This window comes from Phoenix dactylifera, chromosome 12 (assembly GCF_051530095.1).
Source record: "Phoenix dactylifera cultivar Ajwa chromosome 12, Ajwa_hap1_PhDact_Kaust_v1.1, whole genome shotgun sequence".
Taxonomy (NCBI): domain Eukaryota; kingdom Viridiplantae; phylum Streptophyta; class Magnoliopsida; order Arecales; family Arecaceae; genus Phoenix; species Phoenix dactylifera.
The window spans coordinates 21,279,534-21,301,808 of NC_143201.1; the positions used below are offsets into that span (position 1 = coordinate 21,279,534).

Consider the following 22,275-nt stretch of genomic DNA (forward strand, 5'->3'; position numbering starts at 1 on the left):
TGAAAGGCCCACCACCTTGCTCACAGTAGCCTAGATATTTTGAAGCAGTGGTGTCCTCCACCACTCTCATATGTTCTTTGATCCGCATGCAAGCAGATATCTACAGAAGAACCAGCCGATTTTAGCAAAAAAAAAACCAGCCGATTAGCATGCATTGAGATCATCACCATCCAGACATAGCGTTATGCTTTGATGCTGAAGTGATCGACCAAGATTCCTTTACCCTCGTCCGACATCTCTGATCTCTCCCGCCTCTCTCTCTCTGTCTCTGTCTCTCCTCCCGCCCGCTCTCCCTTCCATGGATCTCGCTGCCCTTCTCGCCTTTCTCCTCCTCTTCTCCATCGCCACTCTCACGGACCTCGGGAGGGTCGAGGGCTCGATCCACACCTACGACCGCGAGCCCTTCAAGGAAGTCGGCAATGCCTTCCTCCTCTCCGGCGGCAGCGAGGGGATCGTCGCCTCCGACCCCGCCGCCCGCCAAATTTCATCCGGGATCGCTGATGGCCGCTCCTATATCCGGTAATCGAACAGTTCATCTTAGTCTCCATGCCTTCCCTATTCGATTCTTATGTTAATTGGAGCCATTCAGCTGATTTTTAGTGATAATAGGAGTAGTTTGATGAGTTTTGTTGTACTGAAATCAGTCGGAACTGGGGTCTGTTTTTAATCTATCTTATTATTAGTTGTGGAGGTAAAGATATTCTCGAAAAAAACCGTTTTTGGACGGAATTTTGGGAAATGGGAGTGAATGTTTCCACTGAAAAGCAGCGGTTCACGGCTGTCATGGTGGATGGAAGAGCTCGATTTTGTAATGAAAAAGCAATGGGTCTTTAGGATGCCATGCTTTAGGTTGGAACCGGTACTTTCTCTAGGATGGCGATAAAATTGTTTTCTTGAGGATGTGAGTTGAGCTTTGACTCTTTGTTTTTGGTAAATTTCTCCTTGTTAACTATTTTCTGAGGCTAGCAAGGATAACTATTTTTAATTCTGGCAGATTGATTTGGTGAGGTCAGTTGTTAACTCAGCTGGTCCTAGAATATGTAAGATCATTTATGCTGCATCAGTTAGGATGTTGGGCTGTGAACAAAGACCTTGAGTTGAGTGGAGCAGATACGACAATGTCAAGGTGCATACCAGCTAAGATGTGCATAAAGAAATAGAAATTGTTATGATAGAGCGAATACTGGAAAGAGAATAGTCAATTTACATGAAAGCTTGGTTTTTTTTTTTAATGTTTCATGCTGCTAGAGTTTCAAAATGTAGAGTCTATATAATTTCAGAATTAAAGAGCTTTTGTTATCATAACTTTTGTTTTTTTTTCTTTTGAATTTGCTTTGAACAATCAAGAAAGGAACAACTTAATGAAACTTATTTTTGTTGCTCTTCCTCTTTCTTTTTTGTGTTAGTTTTTAAGAACAGAAAAGACAAAATGGGTGTGCAAGCAGACTTGTCTTTGATTTATCATGTCATCGTTCGTTAACAATATTAACAAAACAGGGCTAGATAGTCATGAGAATTTGATGGGCCGTCTTCTGGCCGATGCCAAAATGTATTACATGTGTGCTGTCGTAAATCTAGAAAGGATCAAGTGATGACTGAGTACATAAGAGGACTTATAGGAGTCACAACAACCACGAATGAAGTGATGGAGAACCAAATGAAATCGTATGGGCATAAAAACTTTGATATGAGGGGATTGGGGGAAGGAGAAGTACTTTGATGAAAGATTCAAAAAGAGAAGGGAGGACCAAAGATGACATAGATGGAAGTTGTGAAGAAAAGATATGGACAGGCTTGATTGAAGATCTATGCTTTGCTTTTGTGAAACTTTTGGAATTTCTTTGATTGCATAGATCTTGTATCAATCTTCAACCATCAATTAATACAACCAATATCATTTCCATTCTCTAAGTATTTACCTCATAAATCATATATAAGACACATCTTTAAGGCCTGGTACCTTGCTTTCTTTGGTGTCACTGGGGTTGGCAACAGGTTGTGTTTGGGTTGGATTTGAAGGTATCCATACTAAACTCAAAGTACATATTAGCTAGATCTGAATCTAAATTCAAACCTATTGACAACCTCATACCTATATGGAATAGCATACCAAAAATACTTAGGATGTGGGTCGGATATCAGATGGTACTCGGTTATTTATTAAGCTATTCTAATATATCTTTAGACTATTTTTTCAAGATACCACTTGCATATAAAAGTTTCTTTATGAATGATGAGCATCCGCAACATTACTCATCACCATAGTTTTACAAGAGTTCAGTATCAGATGGCGGACGGTTGTTGATTGGATGGGGCATGAAATATTGCTATAGTCCGACCATATGTTAATTACGACTGATCTGTGGGACCTACCTGATTCAACTAGATTGTCTGTAATTTTGAATTTTCTTAACTATTAATCGATAAACATGCTCTATTAGTTACCCATTCCAAATGCATGGTTGGAATTAATCTAAATATAACGTGTATGTATTATATTGAGTTCTGGATTTTGGGTATGAATTGTCATAGGCCCTGATCTGAGCTAATAATGCTCTGGTTTAAATTTAGGTCCCAAAGCCAACCCAATAGATTACTGGCTCATTTTCTAGACTCAATTCCAAGATTTAGGATTGGATTTGGGTCAGTTCACCAGGTTATTAGCCCCTATTGCCATCCTTAGGTGTCACACTAGAGATTCTAGTGCTAATTGTGATATGCCATATAACATCTGCAGTGTCCCATGTTTTCACATATCATAAAGGGGATGAATATAGATATCAATCTCATTGATGTGTATTGCTTAAAACTTGTCAGTATGGAAATGAAATATAACAGTACATAGTGTTACAGGATGATACAAGTGTTACATGGATTGCACATATATCTAGTCAAACACAATTGAAGTAAATGAGTTCATGTGACCATGTTGTGTTATTGTTGTTATTATTATTTCTTTTTTCAAATTTTTCATTTGAGCTATCTATATTTTTTGAATTCAAAGATTTAATCTAATATGATGCTAGTTCTTGTTAGTTTCGATCTCAAATTTCTTTAAAGGTATGGAACAATATGGGGAAAATTTATTACCTAATGATGTTTTCTTTAGTATGGCTTTAATGCTAGATTTCTTTTGAGGGGTCAAACTTATGTTTGATTGTTTATGGTGCTGATATGGCATGATATGATATGATATTAGTTTACTGACCAAACTTTGACAGGTCTAATGTGATGCGTAGTTATGTACTATCGTGAACTTTGGCTGTCATGCGCACTAGATGAAATATTTTAGTCCCTATTGTCACATTATTAACATTTGAAGACTCCTCTTGGCCTCTATATCTTTGTATATGCGTGCACGTGTTTGGCTGAACACACTATGTTTGCTCCAGGTGCTTGCCCCTCATATACTCAACAAGGCATATGCTTCTATCTTTATCTACTTATGGTGAAGTGCTTAATCTTTTCTGTTAGAATCCACTATTTTGCATATCTTATTACTTAGTTGTTGCAGGTTTAAGAACATCACATTCTGGAGGACTAAGTATTCAGCTGAGCAGCATTCAAGCATGGAGCATAGTACTGGGTTGATCCAAGCTATTATATTTGAAGCATCTGATCGGGATAATATTGGTGGATCTGCTTATGGTGGACAAAGATCCATATGCTGCACCCCTGATCTTGCTAAGCTTGAGGGTTGCAAACAAGGAGAAGTTATCAGGAGAGCATCATCTGTAGATTTAAATTGGCCTGTTGTCATAAGTACACACTTTAGTGCAAATTATTTATCAACAGCATTGGAGGCTGAGGATATTCCTATAACAAAGACTGGAATGTATAACTTGTTCTTTATCTCTTGTGATCCAAAGCTGAGAGGGCTCTCAGTGAGTGGAAAGACAGTCTGGAAAAACCCTGGTGGTTATTTGCCAGGGAGGATGGCTCCCTCAATGACATTCTACATATTCATGTCATTGGCATATTTACTGCTAAGTTTCATCTGGTTTGCTCAGTATGCAAGATTTTGGAGAGATATACTGCCATTACAGAACTGTATCACCCTTGTTATTGCTCTTGGATTGTTTGAAATGACTCTGTGGTACTTCGAATATTTGAATTTTAATAACACTGGTAAGAGGCCTGTTGGAATAACAACTTGGGTAGTGACTGTTGGAGCTGTTAGAAAAACAGTTTCACGTCTAATTTTACTTTCCGTTTCTATGGGATATGGTGTTGTCCGGCCAACTCTTGGAGGTCTGACCTCAAAGGTGCTTCTTCTTGGAGTAACATATTTTTTGGCATCAGAGTTACTGGATATTGCAGAAAATGTTGGAACCATTAATGACTTATCAGGAAAATCAAGGCTTTTCCTTGTCCTTCCTGATGCATTTTTGGATGCTTTCATAATACTCTGGATTTTTACTTCTCTTTCTCGGACACTAGAAAAGCTACAGGTATATAAAGCCAAGCTAAATGTATAGGGTTTTATTAGCTATACTAGCAGACTATTTCAAAATTATGGTTTTGAAAACTCTGGTTTACTTCTTATTCTTTTGTCTGTTTCTTATGACAAGGCCAACATATCCTAGATACTAACTTGTTTTAGTGGGAAACCTTTTAGGCAAGGAGAAGTTCTGTAAAGCTGGACATATACAGGAAGTTTGCTAACGCATTGGTGATTGCTGTGATTTCTTCAGTTGCTTGGATTGGATATGAGGTAGAGAAACAGCTTCTTGTTAACTTTTGTAAGATAGCGATTTGTATATCATAAGTTCATATCTGCAGGTCTTTTTGCTTTGTAAACAAATTTTCATCTTAGTCTGTCTATTAACTCAATATGTTGCTTTGCCCTTTTACCTAGGAACTAAATGGAGTCTTTATGCATGTAGGAAACAATAAAATGAAAGAAAAAGAAACATCCATACCGCATGCCTGCAAATTTGCAACAATATTTTTTTCTTCTTTTCTCTCCATGAAATTTGCTTTACTTTAGACTGCCATGCCTTTTTAATGTTTCCTATTGTCATAAAATGTTTTTTTTATTCCCTCAGTTTATGAGCTGGAAGCTATTTTGAAAATCTGCAGGTTCTTCCTTAATAACATTGTAAGATCAAGGAAATAGTTTGAAGATGTAAATGCTCATGTTTCTCTTCAGCTTTTATACATAAAATAGACACTTTATTAAACCTAACGCAATATGAAAACTTACTCAAAATGTAAGACGTGGTCATATGTTGCATGTATATATGTATGCATACAGGAACTATAAAATGATTATATAGTATTACTAGGTTTTTGCAAGAGCATCATGATGATTAACAGCTTCTTGCTTTGATTATTGGAAGCAGATAATTATTTGCAGCATTTCAGAGAGATTACTGTACTTCATATTTAGGTTTTGTGATTGCTGGATTTTTTGACTCTTATTATTGGACCATAAAATCTTGTTTGTCTTTCTGATAGACTGAATGTTATGTTATTATGGTTCTTATCCGTCGGTTATTGTTGTTTGGACTTGCATGGGTATCAGTGGTCGCAGGGTCTTCGGGGTTCTCATAAAATCTAGCTAACCAGATATCAGTACCTCTAACCTACTAGATTACTAAAACACATTCAAGAAGAAAAACATATTTAAGAATAGAAAGCCGTGCATGAGGGAGTGAAAGAGGACTGTATGTTACAGTCATAAAGTTTGGTGGATCATTTTGTCCCCTAACATGTTTTTTTATGAGAATCTTTGTCATAACCCATTGTAGATATTTGTATATTTCTTTGTGACATTTATCCAGTATTCTCATTTTGCGAGGAACATATAAACATTGTAATTGGTAGCTATTATGGAACCAAATTATGAATATGCGTGCAGAGGTTTTTCTCCCAAGTATATGAAGCTGCATTATTGTATCATATTTTGCTGTTCGGAGAAATGCTGTATATATTATTCAACTGACACTAGTAAAGATATCAAGTAACATGAATTGAATTACTTGATTATATGTAACTTCTCATGAAATGAATGAATTCAGTGCAGGCACTTAAGTCTTCTTTCTCTTATTTGAGTTGCATGCCTTGTACAGAAATTAAAAATATGGCATTTTTCATCATATGATCATATATCATGGTAAAGCATGCCGTAACCAATATTATCCAGGGAAGAAACTTTTCGTCCTTGAAATAATCAATAGTCTGATCACAATTTTGAGCTAATGTTCTATTTTGTTTCTTACCTTGTAAATTGTGCCTAAGGGGTTGCTTGGTTGCTGGTTTCTTTTTCCAAAACCTGCATGTTATTTATTAGGTCTTTAGAGTGATGAAGCTAAAACTCATATCATCTAGTCATTTAGGCTGCTGTTTTCTTCCCCTGCAGTTCTGGGAAATACTTTTGTATTGCATTTGGAGTAGCTAAAGATAATAACAGAAATAGGATAAGAAAATGCGAGATTTGAACTGGTGGTGGCAGCAGATGGAGGATAGGAAGTGGAGGAGGGAAGAAGACTGCCAGCAATAGGGGTGGATGAAGGAGAGAGGGAAGAGGAGAGGAGCATGCTGAAAGAGCTGAGATAGGGTTTTGCTTGGGTGGATGCAATCAGGGGATGGAGGATTTGGTTTTTATGAAGGTGGGACTTGAGATGGTAAAGAAAGTTGGGTTTTATGCAATACCTGTATTACCTTAAACTCGATTTGGCATCTTATTGAACATATTGATCCGGAAAGCTAATAAAATCAAGGTTTACAAAATATTGTATTGCTTACGGATAGTAATAAATAGGCCCTAAGAGAATCAAGATTCCTCATATCAGACCTTGTCATTTTCCCTTTTTCTCTGGACTCATTCGGACTTTGGAGAACTTTTTATGATCTGCTTCCAGAGACATGTGCTGGAATTTCTAGTATAATTAGGTCGCCCTCCCTTTGCACCAATTGACCATTTAGATTTTATGCAACGATACTATCTTGCTTAAAATATTAATGGCCAGCGATCTTGTTTTGCTTCTTAGAGGATTGGTCATTGCCGATTAGTTATAAACATCTATTCATTTTTCTATGAACCCTTTTAGAGTTGTTCTCTATAGCTGAACCCCATATTGACGGACCAGATATTGTCAGGAAAGTTGCAGATCTTTGTATTAGAATCCATAAAATTGATACTTGAATATCTGATCTTAGCATTCTATGCTTGTTACACTTGGATGTTTATTTTTTAACCCGATCCTCGCAAAATTTTCCTTCCAACTAATACTATTTTGATTTCACTAAGCATCATTGATTCATAAAATAAATTTCCTGTTCTTCTCGAGGGTGTTCCATTCAATATTCAGTATTCTATGTTGCACACTCTGTGAAGTATCAACTTCAGTATTTTCCTTCTTATTTTGTATGATGTTATACTCGTCGGAATGTTGTTATATTGCTTTCCAGAAGGCAAATCTAAAAATATGAATAGTTGTTTTCCTTCAGAGCTTTGTGTTCGTTCTGAACTATTCGTTCATGAATATACTTCCAATGTTGGTAACATACATTTTTGTCATTGTCTGCAGCTGTATCCTATTATCAAACAAGATATTATGTTTCTAACTTGTTATATGTTTTAATTTAAATAGAGATCCAATGGATCTCGTATTGTTCATTGTCACAACTTCTTAAATCCTCTGCTACAAAATGCAAAGATTGGTGATTCCACAGCTCACACTGATCATATAAGTGATTGATGTCGTGGATTTTTAATAAATCAGATGATGATTTTGGTGATAAATGTGCCCGAAGTGACAAAAAAACAAACATTAAAAATGGGACAATTTGAGCGGAAGGTCCACATTTTTAGTATACCGGCTACAAGAAAAGATCTCATGATAGTAAATATGGGTCCTCACCACCCATCAATGCATGGTGTTCTTCGACTGATCGTTACTCTCGATGGTGAAGATGTTATTGATTGTGAACCCATACACTAGACTGTTTTTAGTCCAACTCATATAATTATGCTTCCAATGCAAGAGTGGATCCCTACTAGCTGCTTAGTTATCTCTTGATGTTCTTTTTATGGAAAATTTATATACTAATATGGAAATGAATCATATTTAGTATTGATACATAACCATAAATCTACAATCAGTTACTACATGTACAATTTTAGGCCACAGAGTCTAACACACTTGTGGATCACGGGAGGCTGCAATCCAAAATTGAGTCAATAAGCATGTGCTGGGCTCTCAGTTTTTATTTTTTTAGCACAGGATCACGGGAGGCCACAGAGTCTAGCACGCTTGCTGTACTCCACGACTTCCCATTATATATAGATTACATGGAGCGAGTAGTGACTAATATCAATGTATCTGATGCTTATCAGATGACAATTTTAAAATCAAATCTTTGTTGGAGTTGTTTCCCATGGCAACTTAATCATTACCGTTCCATGTTTTAGTTAATATTGAATTTGATGCGCATTTTCATAGGTTATATTAGAAATAATGATGCATATATCAGAGGATTCATGATGTGTTGGGTAAGAATCAGACATAACTATAATATTCTAAACATATACATTGATCTTTACAGAACTACCTGAAATAATTTAGTCGACGAAAGAAAATGTTCTTTTTCAAAGCTTAGTGTTTCTTTAGAGTGTGCATTAACATGGTTCCATAGTTTTGCACGTGGATGCATGGTTGTATATGGTGTCATGTGGAGTTGTATAGCAAGGAATTCTGGTAATTTCCCAATAAAACATTAAGTTGAATGTCCAAATGACTTAAATGATGACGATGATATTATCTTTTCATGTAAACCGATTATTTACCATCGAAAATAAAGAACAGACTCAATGTGATCTCCAGAACTGGGATTTGCCATAATTTAATGATGCTGGAACATTTCTTTTTAGAAACACAAGATTGACTAAATTGTGAGTCTGTGTATATCAACATGTTGTTATTACTAAACTAACCTAGCATGAATGGATCTTTAAAATAAATAATATTTGATGGATGGATGTGAACCCATCTGCTGGTGAGTGGTGATACATTTAGAATTTGTTTAATAATTTGTTATTGATAGTTGTACTCCCATTTCATATGTAGTTAAATAATTCCACATTTCCCTTAAAATTTTGTGTGTGTGAGAGAGAAAACTAAAGGAATGCAAATATCAAAAGAATTTGAATACTTACCAATATCCCCCCCCCCCCCCCCCCCCCCAAAAAAAAAAAAAAAGAAACCCATGATGGATGTTCATGTGGCCTTCCCAGTGAGAGACCATGGTTGGCAAGCAACTTGACCCAGGCCTCTGGTGTATGTAGTAAAGATGTTTCAGATTTAGGATTTTGCCTGTTAAAATTATCACACGATAACACGGTATAAATGCATATGAGGAGGAAAAGTTCTGTGAAGCATGATTGCACATGCATTGCCATACAAACAAAATTTGACATTTTGCATGCATGTGAAATTGCAAGGCTTCTTACTGCAGTAAAGAAAATGCCAACCATCCAACTAAACATCCTCCATTTGACAGGTTTACTTCAAGGCAACTGACCCATTTAGTGAACGGTGGCAGAGTGCATGGATCATCACTGCCTTCTGGGACATTCTTTCCTTTGCATTATTGTGTGTTGTGTGCTATCTGTGGGCGCCATCTCAAAGCTCTCAAAGGTAGAATTATTGCTTCGCCCCCTTCAAAGAAAGCTATGGTGTCAGCTTTTAACTCTCTTTCGTTTATAACAGATATGCCTATTCTGGTGAAATTGGAGAAGATGATGATGAAGCTCAATCTCTAACCAAAGGGACATCAGATGGTGACCTAGGATTGGTGAAGCTTGATAAGAAAGAAAGGAGTGTGGATCACACTGATGCCTTTAGTCTTGAAGACGAGGCTGAGGAGGACAAGCGAGAATAAGTACTTCTTGGACTTGAACACTAGTTGCATTAGAGAGATTTTGTCAAGCTGGGGAGCCAAAGATCACCTGCTGAGATGTCACAGTGCTTGGATAGAAGTCTCCTTATCACTATTCTTTTTTCCCTTTGACCTTTTTAACTTTCACCTTCTCTCCTTGGTTTGCAAGAACTAGATAGGGCAGGATGTGCATCATTTGTAACACATGGCTATCTGGTGCGATTGTCTGTTGCTGCTCTGTATGTATATGATGCAGTAATCAAGAACATATACTCATTGAGTCACAATTTGCCTGTGTGGTTTTTTGGATACTAGATGTTCTTCTGAGCCTTCTATAATTTGAATTGCAGCAGGTGCTGACCCAGCTGAATGTTGATATTGATAAGCCAAAGATGAAATAAAGTTTAGACGATTAAGGTAGGCGGCTGCTTCTGGGGCTTAATTAGATTGGCCAGCCAGCACCGATGCAATTTTAATCTCATCTAACAATAGAATCTATAAAATCAGAATGAAAACCTTGAGCAGGGACTCAAGTGAGTCAGGTTAGATCTCTGTCAAGCTTGGCCCAGACTTGCGCCGAAATGGCTTCAGATCTGTGATATCAAACAAGGATCAGACCATTACTTGCCTTGATTCTAAACGGTGTTCCATGTAGCTGTCAGAGAGCAGGACTTGGTTTTACGGTGGTGGAGGATACCTGAAGGGTTATGGGACACCGCAGGCGAGTTCATGGAAAAGATTTGAACCAGATTCAATAGATACAGTGCTTATAGAGACGAATACTAACATTCTCCAATAACTACTCGTGGGAACTCAGCGCAAGACCACGGGAGGCATAGCAGATAGGGGAGAAAGGTAATGTTGTTTAGGGTTTGCCGCAGTTGGGCAGGGCTCTAAGAATGAGGTGGAGGCAAAGGATGAGCGAAAGAGGAGTCAGGTAGTAAGCAACAAAAGTTAGAAGAGGAAAAAAAGAATCGTTGAGCTGGCATTTTAACAGATTTGAGCCTCGAATCCTATCAGTGCTTAAGTTATGATTTAAGCATTGTTTAATCATCCATTATCAAACAACAATATTAGGCCGTTTTGATGGCAAACATAATGTATCAAATTGGGTGGTTGATTTCACCTAAGCAATTAGAGTTTTGTGCATTTGTTTAAGTTGTTGAAGGAGATAATCTCAATTCATAAGACCAACAATTGTTTAGGCATTTTAAATAATCAGAACCAGCAAGGTGACTCTGTAATGTAGATAACTCATCATCGGTTTTGCACCGATTTGAATCTTTTAAATAAAATCATCCCTAATTGACTGCAATTACCAAGCTGCTGACAGCACTGGATGAGATATTCGATGAGAAAAAAAATATAGCAACAAAGAAAAAGAGAGAAAAGACAAGGATAATCAGTACTCTAAAAAGGGAATTGAAGGCACATTTTTCCATTATTGAAACTCAGATTTTCACATACCACAGTTTAATTTGAGATCGATTGAATAATTTATATTTCAAATGTAAGTTTACAAGTTATAATTGGTATGAATTGGGCAAAAAAAAAAACTTTAAAAGACAAATTTTGACATCATGTGTAAGCCCTTTCATTTTGGCTACTTGTCCTATAAAAGCCTTACTTCGGATTCTCCATCCAAATAAATTATAAATTGTTCCAGAATACTTTCCCCCATAGAAGGGCTATTGCTCCATATTAGGTGCATATATTTCTAAACCTTACTAACTTGTTTGCATTTTTTCCTTTTTCTTTTTCCCCCTTTTGGAACAAGTTGTCCTTCTGTTTACTTGGTAGGAGCAAATGACAGGGTGGGACATTATCCGCGGCCTCACTGCCTGATAACCTGGTTCTCTTTAAGCTGGATTTCCCCATGATATCATAAAAGAGTTTCCAATGGCCTGCATCATGATTGGTCATATGATTGATGCTAATTATGTACTGTTAGTGCTACCTTCATCTTCCATAATTTGACTACTATTAGAGCTTCCTAAATCTTTCACACTTCGACTAACGTTAGTGCTGCCTTCGTCTTTCACAACTGACTCCACAGGATTCTGCTCAGCCCAGACTGCTGCATCCAGATAACCAAGCTCATAGAGTTTGTCAAGGATATAGTCTTCTGCAGGTTCCAGTGCCCAGCTGAAGAGCTGAAATTGGCAGAAGGGAACAGTTACTAATAGGTAAGAATTTACTAAAACAGGATAATTAACAGGCTGCCCTTTAAAAACTAAAAGTACCTGTCGAGGTGTAGCTCTATTCTCAGGATTGCAATCCGGGCTGATTCCAATCCCCTTCAATCCCAGAGTATTGGCAGGGAAAGCACAAACACGAACCTGAAATTGTTAGCAAGCAGTCACACCAAGTTTTTCATTTTCACTAAAACCAACTTTAACAAGCAGACATAAAGAGAATTCTTTTAATACATTATTATACTTATCTGTTTTTTAAGAAGCTCTGCTTGTATGTAAATGACGTACAGAAAACCTATGATATGAACTAGGTGAGGTTATCCGGTGGAATCTGAAGGTGTCTACTAGGTTATGTATTACTATGACATGGGAAGGCATTAGGGTGCAACAAGTGCATCAGCAAATTATGACTTAAGTTATGAATTTGTGATGACTAATGGATCAAGGATCCAGCCTAAACTTATATATCTTTTGTGCAGCAAGATGGGTTAACAATAAAATTCAAGAGGAAACCTTATGTAAGACCCGAAAAAGAGTAAGTTACGCAGGAGAAATTTTTAAAGGTTACAGGTCTGAAAATAAGATTAGGGTTGCCAATTTGGGACCTGACCCAACTTGACTCACTTTTGACCAGCCTATTTTGAATTGTTGTGCTCCATTGGTTTTATGGGTCAGTCAAGCCTAAACACTAGTTATTTGGCACAGGCCCATTACTCTTGATGGTGGAGATTGGTCCAACCTGAGTATGGCACATTTAGGACTGGCAAATAAGACCCAACTTGTTCTGATCCACGGGATGGGTACAGGTCAGGTAGCTTTAATCAGCAAGTGTATACAGTTGGATTCAATTCAAGCATATTTAATGAAGCCAAAACCATGCATGTAGAATAATGCTCAATGCGAGACCAAGAGAAAACATGTAAAATGCATATTTAATAAATGACCAAGACAGAAAACATAGAAGTGTGTTATTGAGAGACCAAATGAAGAGGAGCCACATGTTGAAATTGTTGATACGAACAACCCTAGAGTAACCATTTCTGTTATTTCAATCTATTATCTACTCTATTATATGGTAAACTCAGGGGGGTGCATCTCTAAACCCCGAGAACCTTTATCCAGGCCAAACATCCCATTTGACTCCACTATCCATCTGTTATTATTATTATTTTTCTCTTTTTTTCAATTTATCTTCCACCAGAGAGGTTACTGGCATCCCTGGTCTTCTGGACTCTGTTCTCAAAACCAATGCATCACTCTTTTGTTTTTTAAAGCAGTGCCTTCTGTCTCCTCACATGAACTGCACATGCTAAAGTCTAGTAAACAAGTATAGAAATATATGAAGATACTTCAGAGAGGACTGAGTATAGAACACATGAAGAGGAATAATGCTATTGGAGTATCATGTCATAGATGCATATTGGGCAGATTCAAGGTACATTATATAAGATAAGGTGCTATGTTACATAGTTTAGGATGTTGGCAATCAAGAAATTGCATGCTCCAACATTAAGTGAAGGCGGAGATGTAGATATCTGATAAAAGGACAAGGTTGCAGGTTGTATTGATGAAACCAAGGAAAGTCAAACATTATTTAAATCAAAGATGTTTTAGAATACAGATTGGAATAGTTTATTCATGTTTTAACCAGATCTAAAGACGAAGCACAAATAAAGAGATCAAAGAGCAGGCAGATGGATTTAGGAAGGTAGGCTTATGATTGTGTGAATGAAACTACAGAAGTAATGCGCAAAATAATAAAGAGATCCAATTTTATATGGACTTGGGAACTTAGCTTGATACAGAATTAAACAGCAAAAACAACCTAATGACTTGACCCAAAAAAGTATTTGCTTGGAGCTCAGAATACTAGCAATGCTAGTCCGAAAGAGAGTATAATAGCGGGAAAATTGATAAATAGTTAACAGCTTACTATATTTAATTTTATAAATAGTATACCATATATGCGCCTTCTAACTTTATCTTATTATTCCTTCATTCCTTTCCCTCCTTTACTCTTCTTCCTTTCTTTTAGATAGGACCTCCTACCTGCCAACTGGCCTAAACTAGAATTGTTGGCAAAACTCAGAGAAGATTAGCATCAGGTGAAGACCCAATCACAAATCTCATTCACTCCTTTTAAAATCCTAGTGTGCTCCATAACTGAACCCATTGTAATGGTAATTGTTGTTATCATCTTTGTTGCTGTTTTATACAAATCCAATTTACATTATAGCCATCTAAGACACCATTTCAAAGCAGTGTCCCCATCATAGCAACTAATTTTTTCACTTGATGCGGCATAACAAGAACCTAATCATGATTTGAATTTGCATGCAGCAGAGGCAAAATCAAAACAAAAGACTTTATTTTGATAAAACACTGTTGCGCACACACAAGCACACCAATCCACACAGTTACCCATTGCTATAGTAATAAGCATCACAATTAATTCAACTAACAGGATAAGGGTCACAATGTCTTAAATAGATAGATTTACGAAAATCTGATGGAAATTATGCTTCAACTAAGAGTAGGAAGTGACTCCCACACTTGCCATGAAATGTGCTATTAAGGAAGATGATGTGCGGTGCAATGCTATTAATGAAAAGATTTCTCGGAAGTGATGCACGAGTAAAGCAATGTATTTAAAGCATATATGACATGGCATTTTTCCAGTAAATGCATATTGTTATTGTTTATGTAACTACGTTAGCATGAGAAGTCTGTCTCATATAAGATAGATTCATGGGAATGTTGTGCAAAACTAGATTGCTACCTACAATTGGGGAGAACTAGAGTCCCATTTCTTTGTTATAAAACAGTCATAGCTTGGGATGGGTTTAGGTTACTTATTCATGTGGCTACCAACTGTATGATGATTGTAAGATGCTGGCCACGTCTCTTGGTTGCTAAAATAGACTTCATTGGATGTGCAATTATACACCAATTGGCTGACTTAAGAGCACATCTGGATTAAATCACATTGGCAGGATACGCATAAGCATGCATGTGCAAATGTGTGTTTTTACATGCATGTCAATGCTACTACTTGCAAACACATTAGATTCCTTAAGAACTCCCTCTTGTTCATTTTGAAATTGACATGACATTTTCTAAAAATGTGCTACAATTATTTAAACCAAATGGATATATTGTTACTGAAATGTCACATTAGAATTGTCCAAAGGATTGAAACCAAATAGGCTTTCATAAAGGCAGTTGTCAAGAAATATAATGTAAGGATATCTGAGTGTATAGTTGCACACCGTTTCTGAAGCAGACGTTGGTGGCATAAACAATGTCAGGCCACCATCAATGCACAAGCGGTTGCGGAATATAGTTGCAGGCCTGGGAGCCAGATAGCTGGACAAGTTCAAAAATTAACTTATTGTTCTTTCACTTGACAAGCACAAGATTAGCACCTGCAAATCTTAAAAGCAAAATCCAGAACCAGCATACCCTGGAATAAAGGAAGAGGTGAAGACTGCATTAATGAGGTCTTCTTTAGAGTCAAATTGATCCACAAGTAACCCCCTTGGCCTCCAAAATAATTGAGTGATAGCGACTATGCAAAAAGAAAATCAGTGAACACAAGAAATCTAAGTTGTTTTGGATGATGCTGAGAATAAAAGTAGTACTAGTACTGGTACTTGAAGTGATACTTAAAATATGTCAAAAATTTGAATTAAATTCCTCTGTAGGTGCGCTAAACCTCGTCAACTTGGTTTGGACAAAATTACAAATAGCAAACAGTATCCACAATCAAGAATGTAACTGGATATTTTACAACATGGGGATAAATTGAGCAACATGAATGAGATAATAAAATCACTTACGAAAGGATAGGTGAGCAAATCAACAAATCCAGCATAACTAGTAATGCTTGAAGGCAAGATGTTGGGTGAAAAACCAAAGACTCTTAGAAGGAGTGAAATAGAAAAATGACAATGTAAACAAGAGTTGTATTTAGAGAAAAAGATGAATAATGGGACAAATATATGAATCTATAGGCACAGGAAGAAATAAGTAAAGAGCAATGAAAGCAAATACTGCCAATTAAAAATGAATAACTCAGTCCTGCTGCTGGCCACGCACAAGTAACAAGTGAGCTTACCACGAACCCTTCCACTTGACTTAATGTGCACATCGTCTGGCAGAAAATTGCTAAGAACATCCCTAAGTACTGCCTGCACAACATGAGAGGAATCTAATAGAATAACATTCCTTTTTATAAATAAGCAACATTGCAGGCACTCAAGAATCACTTGAAATAACTAATCACTAAGGTTTTTCTTTTTTTAAAAAAAAGAGTTACTTACAGGAAAGCCAGGAGCATATCATACATAATTTAATTAATTTAGATTAGAAGGCAACAAACAGGAGGGAACATAGGCCTTTCCTGCAAGTTCAAAAGAAAATTACCAAGAGCCATTGCAGTTTTCAGAAGCAGCAAAGATTCCAAGAAATACTCAAGCACCCAGATAACTGGAGAAGCAAACACTCAAAGACTGATAAAAGTCAACTCAGAACCCTACAAATAATGAATGAAAGAACTAATCATGTTGGTAGCAGACTTTTATCACCACTCAGCAGACCATGTTGTTCCTAAGTGAAGACATCCATCTACTTAAACGCATTTTCTGAAACCAGAAATTTCCCTTTTGTTCCCTTTATTGATCTTCATTCCCTCTCATTCTTCTCCTCCATGTCGCGCTCACTCTCCCCCTTCTTCCTCTGTAAACTTTCTCAATCTTTTTTCCTTTTTTGGCATAGATAAGCATGGCAAATCATTACAGAAAACGTGCAAACAAAACAAAAGCAGCAGAAGGTGCTCTCCTCTTTACAATGATTGCTCATCCCGAAAGCAACCAAAACTTTTCATTTCTTCCATATCCTTAACTTAAACAATTGCCCTACACCATCCTTTTAATTTCATCACCTTAGAATGGTTTAGTTGTATTTAAAAGCCTAAAATTGAAATCCAAAAACCTAAATATGGAGTCCTAACCATATTTTTCAATGAATGAATCACAGCTCAAATATTGATATATTTTGTCTTCCCTACTACTTGGATGGCATACAATGCAGACACCGGCAAAACGGCCTGAATGATCAAGCAGCTAAATATTTTAAATTAATCTCCCCGGAGATAACAATAGTTACATGAACGAAAAATTCATGCTAGACCTAAAAAAAAAAGGAAGTGGTGTAAACAATTATGAGTGAAGAACATGTACAAGTATACTAGAGAAACCACCACAGCAAAACATCAAAAGCTCTGTGCAACTGTTCTCTCATATAAGGCTGTCAGTAGCTACATGGTCTATGTAGTCTGAAATTTAATAGTTAAAATTGTTCACCATCATCAAATCGATCAAACATGCACATAATTAAGGATCTCTAATATGCATTTAGCAAGCTGTTCTTGTAACCATGACCCTAGAGGGTAGCAAGTGTTAATCGCTCTACACACCATAAACTCAATAATAACAAACCAAATCAAAACATGTAAATAGACCTTCAAGTGAAATGCATATTATGAGCAGTCATTGCCTCCATATCTTTTTACATGCAACAAACAAATCATTAATATCCAAGCCCCAGAGCATCTCATGAATCACTGAAAGTTCTCTCTCTCAAGAATGAAAAGAATCTCGAAGTTGAGCTGTATGACATAAAGTACATGAGTAAATTGCAGCTAGTGATAGCTGAAAGTTCCCATTGCGTCTAAGAATGACTCATTTAGTAAGTCCCTTCAATAAGCCCATATTTCTTACCCAGACAAGAGATGCTAAGATAATAGAAAATGGTACATACAAAAACATTTTATGGATAAAATTTTGCAATGAATAATGAATCTTCTTTTCTGACCTTCTAATAAAAACCATTCCCAAACTAAGCTACCCCCATAAGAATATACAACACAAAAGTCGATACGCATATAAAAAAAAAAGTCATGAAGACTGTTAAAAGAAAACAGGATTTAATCTCAAAAGAAACAGAAAAAACACAGTTTCTACATTTAGACATGAATCTATTGACTGCTTCATGAAAAAATAATGCTTTAGTTTCTAGTATAAGGAATAGTCTAAAAAATTAATATACCTAACTAAGACAACTTGTGCTCCGAATTGAAAATATTGAAGAATATTTTTAATTATAAATTTTGAAACATGTATATGCAGCTATATAGACACATAAATATCATACTTATCCTTTTTTCAATTATTTACTATAAATATGTTAAGTTTCTGAATTTAGTTAAGACAAGGAAAAACCATCTAAAATATAATGGCTTTGATGTTTCTTCCAACAAGGTTGAGCGGAAAGCTGCCATGAAATCAATAAGTTTAGCCATGGCCTGGTAGTGAAATTAGTGGCACAATAGAACCCTTAAATTATTCAAAGAATCTTGAAACGCTCTCTTCATACTCTCTTAGCAAAGTTTTGGGAAGTCATCTAAACCTACCCACACAATTCACTACCTGATTTTCTTTTCTTTGTGCAACAGATTGTCAGCTCAAGCTGATACACTCATCTTGAGGACTCTACTTGTGAGAAATGACATTTGACTGAAACATCTTCTCACTATACAGTTCACATGCAAACAAAGAGACTTGCACAGATACACACATGCACAGACACCAGCACACAACCATGCACACACACGCATGCACACAAATGCACATGCACAATTGCAGACACTAACATGCACACATAAACATCTAAACATACACACCTACATACATCCACACACATGCAGGCATGCATGTGCACAAGCACATGCACACACACATGGATGCACATACTTGTATGCATAAGTGCACACATAGGCAACATGCACAGCACACACACAATGCACATGAATGCAAGCGCATACAGATGCACACGTGTGTGCACTCACAGACATATGTATCTGAGTTTTTTTTTTTTTTTGCAGGGTGGGGGTTGGACCGAATGGAAAATGTTTTGATCCAAAATTACCTATCTGTGCTTTGAAGCTAAGATAACCTTGATAACATGCCAAGAAAAGTTCCACCAAGCTCTAACATGTTTAGGAGTTTTTTTTCCTTATATCTTTATTATTTTCCTATTTTTAAGGTTTACAAATTTCCTTATAGCTTTATACTTAAAGGTCTTTCTTTTTGCAGATTCAATTTATTCCTTTCAGATTCAAAATATTTCAGTTTTGAAAATGTTCCATTTCAGCCAATAAATTCCTGTTAAAAATTGGCCATACTCTTCTAAACCAACATATAAAAACTTAATCAGTCTTCCATGGATTATGAAGGTAAATAGGTAATAGAGATGCTCAAAAGCCACATCTAAGAAATCATTGCTATGGCTTCTCATTGATAGTATCTCCAATATGCATTCATTGTTTCGAACCCGTAATTTAATAATTGAAGTGCTACACATCTAGCGCTCATATCAATCTCCATCTTTTTGGCAAGATGGCCTAATAAGTAGGTTCCCTTGACTGGGCTCTGATGTAGCTCAAACAAGGGTTTAAATCCCACAACCACCATACAAGTCTGCTCCCAGGTCAATACAAGACGATCTAACATCCCAATACCATATCAGGATGCATTTTTCATTTTTTTACTTTTTGTCTTGACTGAATTTTTAATAAATATTTAAAATTTTAAGATCCTTAAACATGGTTTATGCGTCAATGGAGGGGGTGTATGGTGCCAATATAGGTTCTAGCACCTAACAAGGAGATCGAATTTCAGTAAGAACAAGCTGGATTTGGGTTTGAGCCTCCCACCTTCCCTCCCATTTTCCTCTCCCTTACTCTCTCTTTCACTCTCTAGACCTGAGACCCTCTTGCGACGGTAGATAATAGGAAAGCCACAACTCTTTTTTTGAAAAACAAAGGGGCCTGGTTGGTCCCAGCTAGTACTAACCAAACCAGCTTTGGTACCAGACAGTCTCGATTGGTTCCGACCATGATGGGTAGGATATCCTGGTTCATGCCCTAACTGGTGCCCCACACCTGTCCCATGTGCTGTATACAGTACCATCATGACAAGTTGGTACCACAGGTACCTTAATCCTTGAGTTTTGATGACGCATATCAATTACAAAGCATGTTTCTGAAAGTAGACAATAAGAGCAAGCATAAAGCACAAGGATATAAAAGTGTTTGACATATTAAGATGCGTGCAGCCACCCATTTCATAAAACGCATGAACTTCTATTTTGCCCCAGCATACCAAAATTACAAGTTAGTTAAGAAAATGCATAAAGCAAGAGTAAAAAGAATATTAATGCATGTTCTAATGAATAGCAAATACAATTGGCAAACAAGCAGGATTAATTCAACAAAAAATACTGCTAATTAATAAATACCCCAAGCCGAAATGCAGTGCCATTGCGCCGGCAATCCTCAGCCAGAATCTTGGTTGCTTGTAAGGCATCTTGCATGCTATTTCCCGAAGCAATTACTGCACAGACTATTGCACCAGCTGATGAGCCAGCTAATGGTGTGGTTTCCTAAATCAGTGAAATGATTCAATTCATATGAGACTGAAAAGATAGTCTAAGATAGTCTTATAAGACATGATCTAATCAATTACTACTAACAAACGAAACACAATCATGGACTAGCATAAATTGTAGCATTGGCATATTGGAAACAATTCTGCCATGTCATCCGCAGCCACACCTGTACAGAATACTGGTTTATATCAATATGTCAACAGGCCAAGTTCATTTACTGAAGCATCTCTTAGAAAATTTGTTTCATGAAAAAAAAAAAATCCAATGATATTCAAGAGATGTGTGGTCTAAGATTGCTGGCAACAAATCCTAAGCTAAGCAAAGTTCCAGACTTGGAGCAGAGCTAGTCATTGGAGGTGTTTAAGTTTCTTGATTTGTAAGATAAGCTCAATATTGTACTAAAGATATTAAAATATACTAGTATCTGACTCTGATAAAAGTATTCCTTACTTCTTTTAGTGGTTAGGTCATAGGCATCATTTGTAAACCAGAATCTAGAAATAAGAGGCATATTTAAGTGCTCTAGATAGATCATAACAGTCTTTTTTATTACAACTATCGCTGAGATGAACAGGCAATATCTATAACCAGTATTTTAGCACTTGCACCTATAGATCATATGTGGAATCCTCTGGTAATGTGTAAATCACTTCGCTACCCTTTTTCCTTTTATAAACTTAACAAAGGAACCAAAACATACATTGTCACCACTTAGTAAGCATGCTGACGCACTGGAACTCAATGTATTTATGCAGCACAGAAGCCTAATTTCCATTTCTTAAAAAGATTTAAACGTTAAACAGAAGCACCGGAGAGAAGACGTGCAGCACGGTCCAACTCAAAGTTCTTCATGAAGAACAGTTTCACGGCCCCAAATCATTAATTTCCAGAGCTTAGAAACATCGAATATCTATTTACATATATCATTTACCAGAGCAACATTTTAGATAATCTACTTTCAGATTCCCCTAAAACAATCCGCACACAAGAAATGCTTGTGACGAGGGCCAAAAGAATTACCTTGATGTAGCCTTTCTCGAGAAGGAACTGAGCAACCCCAAGATGGTAGGGAAAGAGAAGGCCAGCGGCCGAGAAGCTGAACCCAGGGCTCGTCACCTTCTTCCTCTCCTTCTCGGCCTCTAAATCCTTCAACCTCTGCTCCCAGATCACCTCCTGGTCCACCGGGTCCTCCACCACCGATGCAATCGACTCCTCTTTTCCTGAGAAATACGCCTCCTCCCCATCCTGGAACACCTCCGGGCCGCCAGGCGGCGCTGAGACAGGGGCGGAAGAGCTCCTGCTGCGGAGGAGCAAGGAGGCGAGGCCGAGGAACATTTCGCCCGTGGCAACGGCGAAGGACTTCTTCTCCGTCGCCGATTGCGGTGGCGACGGCAAATTGCTGCCTCTCTCCCCGTCGGCCTTGGTGCGGAACTTGGCGCGGATGGGGAGAAAGCGAGGGTTGGGGTTGGGGCAGGAGAAAGGGAGGGGTTTGGGGAGGAGGGAGGGGAGGGAGCCGAGAGAAGCCATGAGGTAACGGGGAGAGGCAACCCACTTCGGAAGCATCGCCCCCGCGTATTTATAACGTTACGATAATCGATGATATTACACAGAGAGGAATCGCATGCGTCCGCGTAATTACTCAATGTATGCGGGGATAAAGTAAGGGAACGGGATGGGCAGGGAATGA

General features: G+C 37.4%; 2 protein-coding genes across 3 annotated transcripts; one reads left to right on the forward strand and one right to left on the reverse strand.

Annotated features, from left to right (window-relative positions):
• Positions 1 to 10,194, forward strand: LOC103701840 (uncharacterized). Of its 2 annotated transcripts, none has more exons than XM_088709052.1 (5): positions 1 to 519; positions 3,506 to 4,451; positions 4,619 to 4,714; positions 9,508 to 9,644; positions 9,717 to 10,194. In XM_088709052.1, the coding sequence occupies exons 1-5, from the start codon at positions 299 to 301 to the stop codon at positions 9,886 to 9,888; spliced, it is 1,572 nt and encodes a 523-aa protein (XP_088565178.1). In that variant the 5' UTR covers positions 1 to 298; the 3' UTR covers positions 9,889 to 10,194. The 2 variants fall into 2 exon arrangements, with proteins under 2 accessions (XP_088565178.1, XP_008782263.2); XM_008784041.5 differs by having other exon boundaries at positions 2 to 519; positions 3,515 to 4,451.
• A 1,168-nt stretch (positions 10,195 to 11,362) lies between these two features.
• On the reverse strand, positions 11,363 to 22,275 carry LOC103701910 (uncharacterized). Its single transcript, XM_008784128.5, has 7 exons — positions 21,609 to 22,275; positions 20,439 to 20,582; positions 16,198 to 16,270; positions 15,543 to 15,648; positions 15,350 to 15,446; positions 12,129 to 12,224; positions 11,363 to 12,038 (listed from the first exon to the last, which is right to left on the reverse strand). The coding sequence occupies exons 1-7, from the start codon at positions 22,149 to 22,151 to the stop codon at positions 11,823 to 11,825; spliced, it is 1,275 nt and encodes a 424-aa protein (XP_008782350.2). The 5' UTR covers positions 22,152 to 22,275; the 3' UTR covers positions 11,363 to 11,822.

Bases quoted from the DNA above. Each gene is read 5' to 3' on its own strand.
- LOC103701840 (XM_088709052.1), top strand. From the start codon at position 299: ATGGATCTCGCTGCCCTTCTCGCCTTTCTCCTCCTCTTCTCCATCGCC. The intron at 4,452-4,618 runs GTATATAAAGCC...GAAACCTTTTAG, and splicing joins GGACACTAGAAAAGCTACAG to GCAAGGAGAAGTTCTGTAAA. The intron at 4,715-9,507 runs GTAGAGAAACAG...TCCATTTGACAG, and splicing joins TTGCTTGGATTGGATATGAG to GTTTACTTCAAGGCAACTGA.
- LOC103701910 (XM_008784128.5), bottom strand. From the start codon at position 22,151: ATGCTTCCGAAGTGGGTTGCCTCTCCCCGTTACCTCATGGCTTCTCTC. The intron at 16,271-20,438 runs GTATTTATTAAT...CATGTTGTGCAG, and splicing joins GCACTGCATTTCGGCTTGGG to GCAGTACTTAGGGATGTTCT. The intron at 12,039-12,128 runs GTACTTTTAGTT...TGCCAATTTCAG, and splicing joins ATAGAGCTACACCTCGACAG to CTCTTCAGCTGGGCACTGGA.